Consider the following 18,306-nt stretch of genomic DNA (forward strand, 5'->3'; position numbering starts at 1 on the left):
TAGGAGATGTGAGCAGGGGTGGAGAAGGACTGTAGGAGATGTGAGCAGTGGTGGAGAAGGACTGTAGGAGATGTGAGCAGTGGTGGAGAAGGACTGTAGGAGATGTGAGCAGTGGTGGAGAAGGACTGTAGGAGATGTGAGCAGTGGTGGAGAAGGACTGTAGGAGATGTGAGCAGGGGTGGAGAAGGACTGTAGGAGATGTGAGCAGTGGTGGAGTTGGACTGTAGGAGATGTGAGCAGTGGTGGAGAAGGACTGTAGGAGATTTGAGCAGTGGTGGAGAAGGACTGTAGGAGATGTGAGCAGTGGTGGATCTGGACTGTAGGAGATGTGAGCAGTGGTGGAGAAGGACTGTAGGAGATGTGAGCAGGGGTGGAGTTGGACTGTAGGAGATGTGAGCAGGGGTGGAGAAGGACTGTAGGAGATGTGAGCAGTGGTGGAGAAGGACTGTAGGAGATGTGAGCAGGGGTGGAGAAGGACTGTAGGAGATGTGAGCAGGGGTGGAGAAGGACTGTAGGAGATGTGAGCAGTGGTGGATCTGGACTGTAGGAGATGTGAGCAGTGGTGGAGAAGGACTGTAGGAGATTTGAGCAGTAGTGGAGAAGGACTGTAGGAGATGTGAGCAGGGGTGGAGTTGGACTGTAGGAGATGTGAGCAGGGGTGGAGTTGGACTGTAGGAGATGTCAGCAGGGGTGGAGTTGGACTGTAGGAGATGTGAGCAGGGGTGGAGAAGGACTGTAGGAGATGTGAGCAGGGGTGGATCTGGACTGTAGGAGATGTGAGCAGGGGTGGAGAAGGACTGTAGGAGATGTGAGCAGGGGTGGAGTTGGACTGTAGGAGATGTGAGCAGGGGTGGAGTTGGACTGTAGGAGATGTGAGCAGGGGTGGAGAAGGACTGTAGGAGATGTGAGCAGTGGTGGAGTTGGACTGTAGGAGATGTGAGCAGGGGTGGAGTTGGACTGTAGGAGATGTGAGCAGGGGTGGAGAAGGACTGTAGGAGATGTGAGCAGGGGTGGATCTGGACTGTAGGAGATGTGAGCAGGGGTGGAGAAGGACTGTAGGAGATGTGAGCAGGGGTGGAGAAGGACTGTAGGAGATGTGAGCAGGGGTGGAGAAGGACTGTAGGAGATGTGAGCAGTGGTGGAGAAGGACTGTAGGAGATGTGAGCAGTGGTGGATCTGGACTGTAGGAGATGTGAGCAGTGGTGGAGAAGGACTGTAGGAGATGTGAGCAGGGGTGGAGTTGGACTGTAGGAGATGTGAGCAGGGGTGGAGAAGGACTGTAGGAGATGTGAGCAGTGGTGGAGAAGGACTGTAGGAGATGTGAGCAGGGGTGGAGAAGGACTGTAGGAGATGTGAGCAGGGGTGGAGAAGGACTGTAGGAGATGTGAGCAGTGGTGGAGAAGGACTGCAGGAGATGTGAGCAGGGGTGGAGAAGGACTGTAGGAGATGTGAGCAGTGGTGGAGAAGGACTGTAGGAGATGTGAGCAGTGGTGGAGAAGGACTGTAGGAGATGTGAGCAGTGGTGGATCTGGACTGTAGGAGATGTGAGCAGTGGTGGAGAAGGACTGTAGGAGATGTGAGCAGGGGTGGAGAAGGACTGTAGGAGATGTGAGCAGTGGTGGAGAAGGACTGTAGGAGATGTGAGCAGTGGTGGATCTGGACTGTAGGAGATGTGAGCAGTGGTGGAGAAGGACTGTAGGAGATGTGAGCAGTGGTGGAGAAGGACTGTAGGAGATGTGAGCAGTGGTGGAGAAGGACTGTAGGAGATGTGAGCAGGGGTGGAGAAGGACTGTAGGAGATGTGAGCAGTGGTGGAGAAGGACTGTAGGAGATGTGAGCAGTGGTGGAGAAGGACTGTAGGAGATGTGAGCAGGGGTGGAGAAGGACTGTAGGAGATGTGAGCAGTGGTGGATCTGGACTGTAGGAGATGTGAGCAGTGGTGGAGAAGGACTGTAGGAGATGTGAGCAGTGGTGGAGAAGGACTGTAGGAGATGTGAGCAGTGGTGGATCTGGACTGTAGGAGATGTGAGCAGTGGTGGAGAAGGACTGTAGGAGATGTGAGCAGGGGTGGAGTTGGACTGTAGGAGATGTGAGCAGGGGTGGAGAAGGACTGTAGGAGATGTGAGCAGGGGTGGAGAAGGACTGTAGGAGATGTGAGCAGTGGTGGAGAAGGACTGTAGTATAGAGGTGAGCAGGGGTGGAGCTGGACTGTAGTATAGAGATGAGCAGGGGTGGAGCTGGACTGTAGTATAGAGGTGAGCAGGGGTGGAGCTGGACTGTAGTATAGAGGTGAGCAGGGGTGGAGCTGGACTGTAGTATAGAGGTGAGCAGGGGTGGAGCTGGACTGTAGTATAGAGATGAGCAGGGGTGGAGCAGGACTGTAGTATAGAGGTGAGCAGGGGTGGAGCAGGACTATAGTACAGAGGTGAGCAGGGGTGGAGCAGGACTGTAGTATAGATGTCAGCAGGGGTGGATCTGGACTGTAGTATATATTTGAGGAGGGGTGGAGATGCTCTGTAGGAGATGTGAGCAGGGGTGGAGATGGACTGTAGTATAGAGGTGAGCAGGGGTGGAGCAGGACTGTAGTATAGATGTCAGCAGGGGTGGAGCAGGACTGTAGTATAGATGTCAGCAGGGGTGGAGCAGGACTGTAGTATAGATGTCAGCAGGGGTGGAGCAGGACTGTAGTATAGATGTCAGCAGGGGTGGAGCAGGACTGTAGTATAGATGTCAGTAGGGGTGGAGCAGGACTGTAGTATAGATGTCAGCAGGGGTGGAGCTGGACTGTAGTATAGATGTCAGCAGGGGTGGAACTGGACTGTAGTATAGAGGTGAGTAGGGGTGGAGCTGGACTGTAGTTGATGTGAAAAGGGGTGGAGCTGCTTTGTAGTAGATGTGAGCACAGGTGGAGCTGGACTGTAGAATAGATGTGAGCACAGGTGGAGCTGGACTGTAGAATAGATGTGAGCAGGGGTAGAGCAGGACTGTAGTAGATGTGAGTAGGGGTGGGGCAGGACTGTAGTAGATATGAGTGAGAGTGGAGCTGATCTGTAGTAGATATGAACGGGGTGGAGCTGGACTGTAATACAGATGGGAGCAAGGCTAGAGCAGGATTGTAGAAGATGTGAGCAGTGGTGGAGCTGGACTGGAGCAGGGGTGGAACTGGACTTTAGTAGCTGTGAGCAGTGGTGGAGCTGGACTGTAGTAGATGTGAGCAGTGGTGGAGCTGGACTGTAGTAGATGTGAGCAAGGGTGGAGCTGGCTCTTCCAGCTCACACAGAACATGACCACTGCCGCCAGTCAGCAGCCACTGATTGACTGTTGTGGTCACCTGACACCCCTCGATGGAAGAAGAAACAAGGAAACTGGCGGGGAAAATCAGCAAGAAAACTGGTGTGGAAGAGCAGTGGGTGTATGGTAAGGGAGTGTATTGTTTGTTTTTTGCACCTATTTATGTATTTTAGTTGAGGCCAGCCCCTGAGGAGTAGGTGAGGATTAAACATTCCCACTGTAGTGCATTTTATAAATTGGTTGCCTTAGTTACTATACACTCTTCATATATTTCATTTTACAGTTTTCTAATCTGTTTAGACTACACAAAAGCTTTAGATTTATGTAAACTGTCAGGAAAAATAGTCACAGTCATCTCTGCACATACAGTACATGTAAAAAATAAAAAGTGACCGTCGTTCGTGCTTGAGACTGAAGAATTAATATTTCCTATCCTTGCCGTCTCCTCTGGTTACACAAGTCACGATTGGACCTTGTAGAGATGTGAAGTGGATCTCATTGGCTTTATGGATCCGTCAGGAGGTTATGCGGAGGCACAGAGTTATCTGACTGCTAATGACTTGAGCTATTAGTTTTCTGGTAGGAGGAAAGCAGCTCTCTGAAATCCATAAAATATTTCTTCTCCTACGTTCTTGATGACATGAGAGGGTGAACACTTAATCCGTTGTTCGGCGAGGTCAAGTGCTTGTCGTTTTATTGTCTGCCATGATGTGACATTGAGAAGAATTGTATAGGCAGGAATCCATTCTGAGCCCCATCTGCTGTCAACAGATAGTCAATAGGATGATGGGCTCTTAATGTGCCGTCTCTTTGTGAGGTTTATTACAGTTCATAAAAATAAAAAAAACATAGAAAACCCTCAATGATCATTTTCATTGCTTAAACGAAGATACAGAATTCTATATGCTGATCGCTAGCGTCTAAAGATAAAGAAGCCGTGAAAGGATCCTTAAAGTCTGAGGACATAAAATCTATCTATAATGGGGCAGAAAAAACTGCAAGCATTGCCTATACTCAATGGAAGCATAGCCTATACTCAACGGAAGCATAGCCTATACTCAATGGAAGCATAGCCTATACTCAACGGAAGCATAGCCTATACTCAACGGAAGCATAGCCTATACCTAACGGAAGCATAGCCTATACTCAACGGAATCATAGCCTATACTCAACGGAATCATAGCCTATACTCAACGGAAGCATTGCCTATACTCAACGGAAGCATAGCCTATACCTAACGGAAGCATTGCCTATACTCAACGGAATCATAGCCTTTACTCAACGGAAGCATTGCCTTTACTCAACGGAAGCATTGCCTTTACTCAACGGAAGCATAGCCTATACTCAACGGAAGCATAGCCTATACTCAACGGAAGCATAGCCTATACTCAACAGAAGCATAGCCAGTGTAAGACATACAAAGTCTAATGTATGGGAGCTTTGGGAGACATCCAAGACTGCAGCAAGTCAGATCGATACCATTAAATACCTGCGACCTTGGAGGGCCATACGTGGCCATCATTGCCGTTGTGTGCACCCCCAAACCTTTGGTCATAGACATGCTTGTTATTGTGCGGCTGCTAACATGTAGGAGGAGGAGGCTACCATCTCTGTTTCGCTCCCAATAAACTTTTCGGAGAATGGGGATCCCTATTTGGCAATCCACAAAGGGGCATATGAGCTACAGGTGGCAGTCTAGGCATGTGGCTCTTTTCTCTGTAGTTCCCGACAGTTGAGGTTACGATGGGGAGAGACACGTGCCATCATGGCCTCCTCCATGATTGCAAAAATCGATCCTTATTCTTCCCATACTTGCACTATCATGATCTATCAGGCATTTATGGCATATATTTTAAAAGGGTTTTCCAGTACTCAAACAACCCCTTCTCAATCTCTTTGATTCTCCCCAGTAAAATAATAACACCTATACTCGCCTCTGGTGTCGCCACCGTTCCATCGATGTCAGCACTGGCTCTCCCGGTGATCGCCTGACATTATGTCACACAATGCCTGCGGCCAGTCAACACTTACTTTACTCTACCCCCGCTTACTATTTTACAAGGGGGAAAAATAGAGATTGAGAAGGAATTGTCGGATAAGTGAACAACCTCTTTAAATAAGCCAGAAATGTCTCAGATGATAATACCCTTTCATGTTTTTAGTGGCACTTGGGAGCCAGAAGTACAATAACTGTGAAAGATAAGTTTTCCATGTGTACACCAGATGACTAATGACGTGCATACACCGGGGTAGTACCATGGGATTGAATGAGTAACTGCCATTTTCATTTGTCATGAATCAATAGCGCACATGAAGATAAGAAACTTTATAGTTTATCTTATCAGAGAAATCTGCTTCTTTAGCCTCCTGGACTGATCTTTCACTCTCAAATCATGGTGAAACATCTGTAACTTCTGTATTCAGTGAAGACAGGCTTTAACATTACGGAAATAGGAGATGACAGTTGGTGCTTAAGATATTCTATGGAGCATCGCACAGGGAGTAGTCTCCCATCAACACAACGCGATGCGAGCGCGTTGTGCTGATGGTTCCCATGGCCGTCAAGATGGCTGTCAGGTCCTTCAAGGAAAGTGGCGTAGTGCCTGGTCAGAGAATGAGCTGAGACGCCTCCTTTCCTGCCTGCTCCAAATTCTGCAGTGCAAATGCAAAGACAATGTAAAAAAGTTTTTTAAAAATCCCTAAATAAAGAACGTCGAAAAAAAGAAAAATATGAATCCAATAAATACATTTATCAAAAAAATAAAATAAACCAAAAAAGTACAGATATTTGGTAGTGCTGCATTCGAAGCGACCCGCTCTATAAAACTGACCCACCAGTTAACCCCTTCAGTGAACAGCGTAAAAAAAAAAAAATAAAAAACGAGGCAAAAAACAATGCTTAATGATCATACCGCCGACCAAAAAAAGTGTAATAAAATGCGATAAAAAAGACGAATGTAAATAAAAAAAGGTACGGCTGTAAATGTCATCTTGTCCCGCAAAAAAACAAGCTGCCATAAAGCTCTGTCGCCGAAAAAAGAAAAAAGTTATAGCTCTCATACTAAAGCGATACAAAAATTATTTTTTTCTATAAAAATTTTTATTGTGTAAAAGCGCCAAAACATTAAAAAAATATATAAATAGGGTATCGCTGGAATCATACTGACCTGAAGAATAAAGCTGCTTTATCAATTTTACCACACACGGAACGGAATAAACAAAACCTCAAAAAACAATTCCTGAATTGCTGTTTTTTGTTAATTCTAATTCCCAAAAATCAGAATAGAAAGCAATAAAAAAAAAGTAATGTGACAGAAAATGATACCAATAAAAACGTCAACTTGTCCTGCAAAAAAACAAGCCATCACATGACTCTGTTGGCCGAAATATGGAAACATTATAGCTGTTTAAATGTGGGGATGCGAGAACTTGTTTTTTTGCAAAAATAAGTCTTTTAGTGTGTGACAGCAGCGAAACATAACCCAATATAAATCTGGTATCTCTGTAATAACACCAACCGAAAGAATAAAGTCACCTAATCACTTATACCGCATGAGGAACGGCATAAAAAGTAAATAAAACCAATTCCTCGCATGCTGTTGATTTGTTTATTCTGCCTCCTAAACATCACAGTAAGACTTGGCGCACATTTATCCTGCACTCTACGCTAAGTGCTTACATCGGGGTTTCCATGTAAATCTTTGAAATACTTGATTCAGACGGAACTCCCAGGGAAGATTTCCTATAACTAATGAGGCAGATGGAGGCATTGTGGACATGTGATCCTGCAAAAAAAATTCAGCAAATTCTGCGCTCCCAAATCCAAATGCCCCCTCTTTCTGAGTCCCAGTGTGCCTAAACCACATTTAGCACCCACATGTTAGACATTGCTGTAGTGATGAGAGCCCGCCTAATGTACAGGTGCGTGTCTCCAGAAGTATGAGCTGGGCAATGGAGAAATGGGCAATGAGCAGTGGAATGAAACTGAAAGGGAGAAGATACAGATTAGATATTAGAAAAAACTTTTCGACAGTGAGGGTGATCAATGAGTGGAACAGGCTGCCAAGAGAGGTGGTGAGTTCTCCTTCAATGGAAGTCTTCAAACAAAGGCTGGACAGACATCTGTCAGAGATGGTTTAGTGAATCCTGCATTGAGCAGGGGGTGGACACGATGACCCTGGAGGACCCTTCCAACTCTAAGATTCCATGATTCTATGTACTGGTCACTACAACGGAAGTTTACCATTTTCACTCAGCAACATCCACTACTGAGAGTTGTGTCATACAAAATAGTTAATAAATAACATTTCCCACATGTCTGCTTTACATCAGTACAATTTTGGAATCATAATTTTTTTTTTTGTTAGGACGTTAGGAGGGTTAAGAGCTGACCATCGATTTCTAATTTTTTCAACTAAAGTTACAAAACCATTTTTTTAGGGACCATATCACATTTAAAGGCACTTTGAGGGGTCCATATGACAGAAAATACCCAAAAGTGACACCATTCTAAAAGCTGCACCCCCTCAAGGTGCTTAAAACCACTTTCAAAAAGTTTATTAACCCTTTAGGTGCTTCACAGGAATCAATGACATATGGTAGGTACAAAATTAACATTTAACTTTTTTCCCCCAAAATTTTATTTTAGACCCAACATTTTTTTATTTTCGCAAGTGTAACAGGACAAAATGGACACCAAAATGTGTTGTTGCAATTTCTCCCGAGCGCTCAATACCCTTTATGTTGGGGGAAAACTACTGTTAGGGCGCATGGTAGGGCTTGGAAGAGAAGGAGAACCATTTGACTTTTTAAACTCAAACTGGCTGGAGTAATTGGCGGATACCATGTGACGTTTGGAGATCCCTTGATGTGTCTACACAGTGAAAATATTTTAGACAAGAAAGAAATTGGAGTACCACAATGCAAAAAGAAGTAAAATCAAAATAATTTTATTTCTACTAGTAGATGTAAGGCACCGAAATGGCATAAAAACATAGTCATATCATACAGAGTTTGAAGCAAGACAAAGGCTCATGTGGGGCAAATCACATGCATACAGACAGCACAACCAAAAAGGATAGAGTACAATGATATACCATTACTAGTAAAGTGACAGTGCCTTCAAATATACCCAGAATTTAGATAGTGATAAAGGGTAGCCATATCAATTAAAGTACGGTCAATGTGACATATAATAAATGTAATCCAATCCGTATTAACACATGGCATCCACTAGAAATCACATTACTTCAGTAATTCAGTAATTCTTACCCATAGTTGTGATGCCCGTCGCACGTGTAACCCCTACGCACGTTTCGCATGGGGTTTGTCAGGGGGGCTGAGATGGTGTGATCTGTTCCTGTATCCCTTATGAAAAATAAAAAACCTACACAGCTGTGGAGAATCGCCATTAATGGCACATGTCGCCGGAGATCAGGACCCGGAAGTCTCGTCAACCGAGGCGCCAAGATGGATGCATACGTAGCATCAATAGTAAAAAAAAGTTGGTCACACAGGGTTAATAGCCGCGTTAACGAAGTGCATTACACCGCGGTCCGTTACCACTGGCATTAACCCTGCGTGAGCGCTCACCGCTGACTGCAGGGCAGTAAAGCAGCGGCCATTTCGCTGCCAGACTATGGCCGTCGCTGGTTGGTCGTGGCAATGGTCGTGGGCGTTTTGCCACGACCAATCAGCGACTTGGATTTCAATGACAGACAGAGGCCGCGACCAAAGAATATCCGTGACAGACAGACAAAAAGACAGACAGAAAGACGGAAGTGGCAATTATATAGTAGATTTGATAACTTTCCCAAATTCTTATGAAAAAAATAAACTGCATTGACCTACGGTACCCAATTTATTATATATTTTAGGAGTCGGTCTATTGTATACCGACTCCAATTCTGATTGCACAGCACTGATTTCAATTGCATCATCAAACACATTAGCAATAAAAAGCTTCCCACAACTCCTTTAGAGACTCTATAAAATGCTGTAGGAACCAGTTAGACTTTTAATAGTATAAGTCATAGATAGCAAGAAAAAAAAAAAAAAGTTAGAAACCGGTAAAAAATTGCATGAGTGTTGGACAACTGTCTGTTAGGGTTTGTGTAGATAGGAATCCGATTCTTTTGAATCTATGTAATGTAGTTCCTTAACTATAGGAAGCCTGATCGTTGTTTATTTATCTTTTTCTTTTTGTTGCCACAATTTTGTCTCTAGTTTTGATCATATCGTTGGGGCCACGATGTATTTGGCGCGTCTTTCACCTGTCAAAAATTGTAGTGAATTTGTCATCTGCATTCGGCAACTCCCCTTCCAGATCATTTTATGCCAGAATTTTGCTGAAAACTGTTTAATGTATTGGCCCTACTGATCCAGAGTAAATGGAGTCCAAAAGTTAGGACCTCCACCGATGTGCCAGATGTTATGACAAAGGGATCATTGCATATTATAGATTTTTGCTAATATTTTGTTGCTAACAGTACAGTAAAAATATTTGCAGAGATTCTGTGATTCATTTAAGGGTGTTGTCCACCTTGGGGGTGGGCTGGGAAGGGGGACATATTATTATTTTTATGTATTTTTTTATTATTATTTTTATTTATTTTTATTATTATTTCATTGCAAACTCTTCCATAAGGCGGTCAGAATGAACAAACTGATGGATTCTCAGTTAACTCATTCTGCAGCCAGCAATAGACAATTCAACACGGAGGATGTAAAACCCGTCGGTGGAAATTTTTTAATTGAAGCCCATTTGCAAAAATTGTTTTTAACCCCAAATACATGCAAAACTCCCCAAAAGTGGACAACCTTGATGGTGATGTTTATTTGCCATAAAACAGGAATGTATCATGTTTGGACCATAAAGATAGACACTACAGCAGTCAGAGAGAGTGAGATAACCCTCTTCGTATGACTTCACCTGCACATTGAATTTTTTTAGAGCAGTGAGGCGGCTCAGGGGTCACTGTCCCTTCTCTCTTCTATAGATGGCATTACATGGCCTACAAGCTTCCTTACACTGACAGTCACTCTTCGCAAGGAGAAACATTACCCCTTAGATCCCAAGCATAAGCCTCTCATACATCTAAGGCTGGTTTCACATTTGCGTTTTTTGCCGCTGCGTTTTAGCGCAAAAAAGCATGCGTTTTTTTTCCTATACTTAACATTAAAAACGCATGCTTTTTTTGCATGCGTTTTGCCGCCGCATGCGTCTTTTCTATGCATGCGTTGTGTTGCAGAAATGCAACATGTAGTAATTTCTAGCGGCGTCTTTTTGCCGCGAAAAAACGCATGCTTTTTTTTTGCGGCAAAAAAACCTTGTCATGCCGTTGCTGCCGCCGGCTCTTCCCACTGCAGCTCGCCGGGTGCGCGCGCGCGCCGCATTCAGCTCTGCGCGTGCGCACATCTGATTCCTCTGTTGGCGCTCTTTCCTGTCCTCTCTGTCATCCTGGAGGACTGTAACCCGGAAGTAGCTCCCATGCTGCTATGTAAACTGCTTCCTGCTGCTTCTCTGTGCCTGATGTTCATTTGTGTTTACAAGTGCTTCTGGCCACCTGTGGTCTCTGAGCGTTCCTAGCTCTATGACTTTGGGTCTCCTCCGCCCTCTGCAGTGCCTGCCTGTTTCCTGTGTTCCTGTCTTGTTCCTTCAGTTCCTTTTCCTCTGCAGTACCTGCCCGGCTCCTATATCTTTTCCTTGCTCCCGTCAGCCTCGGTCTCTCCATATTGTCCTGCCAGTCTCCGTGCCTCTGTAGCGTTCCCATCTTCTCCCTTGTCTCAGTATTTCCTTTCTGTTCCCTCTTTCCCTTTGTGCCTGCTGTGTTCCCATCTGTTCTCAGTCGACCCTCCAGCTTCCGTGGCGATAGTCCCTCACGGGCCTGCCCCTAACTCTCCCTGTATAGGGGGCGGTCCACCTGGTCAGCTCGTCCGAGAGGGGTTCGTCATCACGGTCCAGTGGGTCCACTCTCCGTTTGAATATACATGCTCTAATCGGACTGCACTCGGGTGACATCCGAGTGCAGCCAGATTCTTACAGCGTCACAGTAACATCAGGCCATGGACCCCGCTGGAGTCTCTGCCACTCAAAAGGAGTTACTCTTTTTGCGTGAAAACCAGACTAGGATCATGTCATTTTTAAAGAATATGGAGTCTCGCCTAGCGGCTTTACAGCCTTCTGATCCTGGTATTGCTCCGCAGTTGGTTGCCCTTCAGCAGGAGCTAGATCAACAACGGGACACTCGGTCCCATATTTTGAATTTTATGGCCTCCATTAATGATCGGCTTCGCTCCCTCCAGAATGTGGCCTCTGGTTCCACTCCTGTCTCTGCGCCACAACCCTCTCCCCGACTTGCTAGACCTCCTCGGTATGGTGGGGATTCTAAAGCGTGCCGTGGCTTTCTTAATCAATGCCAGTTGCATTTTGAATTGTCTCCGCTACTTTATCCTACCGACCGAGCTAAGGTTGCTTTTATAGTATCCCATTTGGAGGGTGAGGCTTTGGCATGGGTTAATCCCCTCTGGGAGCGTGATGATCCTTTGGTCTCCCAACTCAATCCATTCCTGGATACCTTCCGTAAGGTTTTTGATGAACCTGGTCGTCTGGTCTCTACCACTGAGTCCCTCTTTAACCTTTACCAGGGTACTCTCTCAGTAGCCCAGTACGCCATCCGTTTCCGGATTCTGTCCTCAGACCTTGGGTGGAATAATGAGGCTTTGGTTGGAGCGTTTTGGCGTGGTTTGTCTTCACGGATTAAGGATGAGTTGGCGGGACAGGACACTCCCACCTCTTTGGATGATCTTATCTCCTTGGCCATACGCATTGATCTGCGCTTTCAGGAGCGCACTCGTGAGCTTGCCAGAGAGAGGAGACCTCTTCGCCAGACCACTGTTGCTCGAGGGACTTCCTTTTCTCAAGCAGCCCCGGTGGCTTCTTCATCTTCTCCTGAACCCATGCAGGTCGATCGCCTTAAGTCTTCTGAGCAACGCCGCAAAGAGAGACTCGCACAAGGTCTTTGTTTTTACTGCGGCAGTGCCTCTCATCTCTTACGCGCGTGTCCTCAGAAGTCGGGAAACGCATCCGCCTAGGACAGGTAAGAGAGGCCTTCCTAGGTGGTTATGATTCCTCTCCGCCTCTGGTTTTGTCTGTTATTCTTCATTTAAGTTCCCATCACTTTTCTCTGGAGGCTTATGTTGATTCAGGAGCGGCTGGGAACTATGTTCAGCTCGAGGTTGTTAACAGGCTTGGGATACCTGTTAGACCCTTGGAGACTCCTAGACAAATAGCTTCTGTCGATGGTCAGCCTTTGCGGGAGACCGTCAACTTGGTTACGGAGGAAGTCGAACTTCAGATTGGAGCACTTCACCGTGAGAAACCGGCCTTTTATGTTTTACCTTCTTTGTCTCATTCTTTCCTTTTGGGTCTTCCTTGGTTGAGAGATCACGAACCCACGCTGGACTGGCGTACTGGAGATGTTCTACGGTGGGGACAGTCTTGTCTGAACAGGTGCCTGCTTCCCGTCAAGCCTGCGTCCTCCTCTTGGTCTGCTTCGGAATCCATGGGAATTCCTCCTGCCTATTGCGCTTTCTCGGACGTCTTTAACAAGAAGGAAGCGGAGATTTTGCCGCCGCACCGTTCTTATGACTGCCCGATAGACCTTGTTCCTGGTTCTACTCCACCTAGGGGTCGTATTTACCCATTGTCTCCTACCGAGACGCAAGCCATGTCCGAATATATTCAAGAGAATCTGGCCAGAGGCTTCATTCGAAAGTCTTCCTCACCTGCAGGAGCTGGGTTCTTCTTCGTTAAAAAGAAGGACGGTTCTCTTCGCCCATGTATAGACTACCGGGGTCTCAACACCATCACGATCAAAAACAAGTTCCCACTTCCTCTCATACCAGAACTCTTTGATCGTCTGCGTGGAGCACGAATCTTTACCAAATTGGATCTCAGAGGAGCTTATAATTTGATCCGTATCCGTTCTGGTGACGAGTGGAAGACTGCGTTTAATACCAGAGATGGTCATTATGAATATTTGGTTATGCCCTTCGGTTTATGCAATGCACCCGCAGTCTTCCAGGAGTTCGTAAATGATGTTTTTCGGGATCTACTTTACACCTGTGTTGTAGTGTACTTGGACGATATCCTTGTGTTCTCTCCAGATCTGTCTACTCACAGAAGAGATGTACGGCAAGTACTTCAGCGTTTGAGAGAGAATCGGCTGTATGCAAAACTGGAAAAATGTGTCTTCGAAGAGTCATCTCTACCCTTCTTGGGTTTCATCATTTCCGACGCTGGTTTGTGTATGGATCCGGGAAAAGTTTCTGCCGTGCTCAACTGGCCGCGTCCTCTTGGAGTGAAAGCAATTCAGCGATTTCTTGGATTTGCTAACTACTATCGGCAGTTTATACCTCACTTTTCCTCTCTTTCAGCTCCAATCTCCTCCATGATTCGGAAGGGTGCCAATCCTCATCTGTGGTCGTCTGAGGCCGAAGAGGCTTTCCGGTCCATCAAGCAAGCCTTTGCCTCAGCTCCTATTCTTCATCGTCCAGTGGCCAATAAACCCTTCATCCTTGAAGTAGATGCTTCTGCAATTGGAGCTGGAGCTGTGCTCTCGCAGAAATCCTCTTCTGGTCGTCTTGTGCCTTGTGGTTTTTTCTCAAAGATCTTCTCCTCCTCGGAAAAAAATTATTCCATCGGTGATAAAGAACTGTTGGCAATCAAGTTGGCATTAGAGGAGTGGCGGTACCTCTTAGAAGGGGCTTTACATCGTTTTATAATCTACAGCGATCACAAGAATCTGGTGTATATTCGTTCTGCGCAAAGACTTAATCCTCGGCAGGCCAGGTGGGCCTTGTTTTTCGCCAGGTTTGACTTCGAACTTCGTTTTTTGCCAGGAAATAAAAACTCCAAAGCCGACGCTCTGTCTAGGTCATTCCAGGTGGTGGATTTGGAGGACGAGCCTGCACACGTCATTGATCCTGTCAGAGTCATCACAGTTGCTCCAGTCTCTCTTACTTCGTTGCCTCCGGGTAAGACCTTTGTCGCTGAAGGGAACAGGAGACGTGTCTTACTTTGGGGTCACGCCTCCAAACTGGCTGGACATGTTGGTTTCAAAAAAACCTTTCGTTTGATCTCTCGTTTTTACTGGTGGCCAACGTTGTCTAAGGATGTCCAAAGTTTTGTCGCCTCTTGTCCTCCCTGTGCCAAGAATAAGATTCCCAGGCAACTACCTTCTGGGCTTCTACATCCTTTGCCAGTACCTTCCTCTCCGTGGCAACATTTATCTATGGATTTCATCACTGATCTGCCTCATTCTTCTGGTTCCACCGTCATCTTCGTGGTCATGGACCGTTTCTCCAAGATGGCTCATTTCATCGCTCTCCCAGGTTTACCTTCTGCTCCCGAATTGGCAAAGATTTTTGTTCACCATATTTTTCGTCTTCATGGTCTTCCTTTACATATTGTTTCTGACCGAGGTGTTCAATTCACCGCCCGCTTCTGGAGATCCCTCTGCAGATCTATGAACATTTCGCTTGATTTTTCTTCGGCCTACCATCCACAGTCCAATGGCCAGGTGGAACGTACTAATCAGACCTTGGTAACTTATCTCCGCCATTTCTCCAATTCTCATCAGAATGATTGGTCTGACTTACTGCCATGGGCTGAGTTTTCTTACAATAACCATCCCAGCGAAGCTACTAACAAATCTCCATTTTTTATCGTCTACGGTCAACATCCTGGTCTTCCTCTTCCGGTTCCTCCTGTCTCTACTGTACCAGCGGCTGATCTTCTGTCTAGAGAGTTCTCCAGGGTCTGGCAGGAGACCAAGTCCGCCCTTGAGTTGACTCAAGTTAGGATGAAGAGACATGCGGACAAAAGACGTCTTGATTCTCCTATATTCCATCCTGGGGACAAGGTTTGGGTTTCTTCTAAATTTATCCGTCTCAAAATCCCTTCACATAAGCTGGGTCCTCGCTATATCGGTCCATTCGAAGTTTTGTCTCTTATTAATGACGTTTCTTACAAACTTAAGTTGCCTGCCTCTCTGCGTATTTCTAATTCTTTTCATGTGTCTCTCCTTAAACCTGTAGTTTTTAATCAGTTTCATTCTTCTAACCTTTGTTCTCCTTCGCCTGTTTCCGAGGATGATGTCTTTGAGGTTAGGGACATCTTAGCCATGAAAAAACTCAGAGGGAGAACTTTGTTTTTGGTTGACTGGAAGGGTTTTGGTCCTGAGGAGAGGTCCTGGGAGCCTCGAGAGAACATTCGGGCTCCTCGTATTTTGTCCCGGTTTCTTTCTAGTCTTAAAAAGGAGGGGCGTAAAGGTGGGGGTACTGTCATGCCGTTGCTGCCGCCGGCTCTTCCCACTGCAGCTCGCCGGGTGCGCGCGCGCGCCGCATTCAGCTCTGCGCGTGCGCACATCTGATTCCTCTGTTGGCGCTCTTTCCTGTCCTCTCTGTCATCCTGGAGGACTGTAACCCGGAAGTAGCTCCCATGCTGCTATGTAAACTGCTTCCTGCTGCTTCTCTGTGCCTGATGTTCATTTGTGTTTACAAGTGCTTCTGGCCACCTGTGGTCTCTGAGCGTTCCTAGCTCTCTGACTTTGGGTCTCCTCCGCCCTCTGCAGTGCCTGCCTGTTTCCTGTGTTCCTGTCTTGTTCCTTCAGTTCCTTTTCCTCTGCAGTACCTGCCCGGCTCCTATATCTTTTCCTTGCTCCCGTCAGCCTCGGTCTCTCCATATTGTCCTGCCAGTCTCCGTGCCTCTGTAGCGTTCCCATCTTCTCCCTTGTCTCAGTATTTCCTTTCTGTTCCCTCTTTCCCTTTGTGCCTGCTGTGTTCCCATCTGTTCTCAGTCGACCCTCCAGCTTCCGTGGCGATAGTCCCTCATGGGCCTGCCCCTAACTCTCCCTGTATAGGGGGCGGTCCACCTGGTCAGCTCGTCCGAGAGGGGTTCGTCATCACGGTCCAGTGGGTCCACTCTCCGTTTGAATATACATGCTCTAATCGGACTGCACTCGGGTGACATCCGAGTGCAGCCAGATTCTTACAGCGTCACAAACCTATTGCTCTCTATGTAAACGCATGCGTTTTTAAGCACATGCGTTTGCCTGCGTTTTAATAGAAAAACACAAGAATACACACTAATGAGCCAACCCCAAACCCTAACCCTAAGGGATCCTAACCCTAACCCTAAGGGTTAGGGTTAGGATCCCTTAGGGTTAGGGCTAGGGTTAGGATCCCTTAGGGTTATGGTTAGGATCCCTTAGGGTTATGGTTAGGATCCCTTAGGGTTAGGGTTAGGATCCCTTAGGGTTAGGGTTAGGATCCCTTAGGGTTAGGATCCCTTAGGGTTAGGGATAGGGTTAAGGTTAGGGTAAAGGTACCTTCACACATAACGATATTGTTAACGATATCGTTGCTATTTGTGACGTAGCAACGATATCGTTAATGAAATCGTTCTGTGTGACAGCGACCAACGATCAGGCCCCTGCTGGGAGATCGTTGGTCGCTGAATAAAGTCCAGAACTTTATTTCGTCGCTGGACTCCTGCTGACATCGCTGGATCGGCGTGTGTGACACCGATCCAGCGATGTCTTCACTGGTAACCAGGGTAAACATCGGGTAACTAAGCGCAGGGCCGCACTTAGTAACCCGATGTTTACCCTGGTTACCATGCTAAAAGTAAAAAAAAAACAAACACTAGATACTTACCTACCGCTGTCTGTCCTCCAGCGCTGTGCTCTGCTCTCCTCCTGTACTGGCTGTGAGCCGGAAAGCAGAGCGGTGACGTCACCGCTCTGCTTTCCGGCTCCCAGACAGTACAGGAGGAGAGCAGAGAAGCAGAGCGCAGCGCTGGAGGACAGACAGCTGTAGGTAAGTATCTAGTGTTTGTTTTTTTTAACTTTTAGCATGGTAACCAGGGTAAACATCGGGTTACTAAGCGCGGCCCTGCGCTTAGTTACCCGATGTTTACCCTGGTTACCGGCATCGTTGGTCGCTGGAGAGCGGTCTGTGTGACAGCTCTCCAGCGACCAAACAGCGACGCTGCAGCGATCCGGATCGTTGTCGGTATCGCTGCAGCGTCGCTAAATGTGAAGGGGCCTTTAGGATCCCTAGTGTTACTAGGGATCCTAACCCTAACCCTAGCTTTTCTGTTTAAAGTGGGTTTTCTTGTTGATTTTGATGATTGGCAGCTGTCAGACACTTCTCATCATGCGTTTTAAAAACGCAAACGCAGGAAAAACGCATGTAAACACGTCAAAACGCCGCGTTTGTATTAAAACATGCAAAAACGCATGCGTCTAAAAAACGCGGCGTTTTAACGCGTTTACATGCGTTTTTTTCACCACATGCGTTTGCGTTTAAAACGCTGCATTTTTAAACGCAAATGTGAAACCAGCCTAAATCAGATCTTATGCTTTGCACTGAGGAGGGGCAACAAACTGAAACATGAGTCTGAAAACTGAGATTCCAGTTTGACTTTTCTCCTAAGTCATGTGACACGGTTCTTTAAAGGCTCGATATGGGACTTTCAGGACTGCTACTTCCAGTAAGTGGTGCTAGAATTCAAGTCTTCTTTCTCTCTATACATTGAGAGTTCTATACATTGCCGTTTACTAATTGACATGGTATATTTGGATTCTAGGCCCTAAGAAGGAAATGTCCTGACGAAGAGAATCTTCACCCAGCGTCCGTAAGAAGATTTAATTCATTCCAACTTTTTTCCATAACGGAATTATCAAAGGAGGAGAAGGAAGAAGACGAGCGTTCCTGGATGAAATACACCAGCATCTTCTATCCTGAGCACAGTATATGTTTGAGGTACGAGAATTTTCTTTTCTTTCATGGTGATTTTTTTTTGTCTGATTTTATTTTTTTAAGCTGTCTGTTACACCATGACATGACATCTGTTAGGTGGCTTCCATACTGACCCCAGTGACTGTCGGTGCTAGAAAAATCACTAGTTTAAATGGAATTTGCTGACATAAAAACGACCTAAAAAACAAGC

The 18,306-nt window shown here is 46.3% G+C and overlaps 1 protein-coding gene across 1 annotated transcript in view; it reads left to right on the top strand.

The window, feature by feature from the left end:
• CAMKMT (calmodulin-lysine N-methyltransferase) overlaps positions 1–18,306 on the top strand; it is a 553,085-nt gene that overhangs the window by 1,954 nt on the left and 532,825 nt on the right. The window contains exon 2 of the mRNA XM_069768616.1: positions 17,944–18,119. Within this exon, the coding sequence (XP_069624717.1) occupies positions 17,944–18,119 (176 nt within the window). The remainder of the gene's footprint in view (positions 1–17,943; positions 18,120–18,306) is intronic.

This window comes from Ranitomeya imitator, chromosome 5 (genome assembly GCF_032444005.1).
Source record: "Ranitomeya imitator isolate aRanImi1 chromosome 5, aRanImi1.pri, whole genome shotgun sequence".
NCBI classification, from domain to species: Eukaryota; Metazoa; Chordata; class Amphibia; order Anura; family Dendrobatidae; genus Ranitomeya; species Ranitomeya imitator.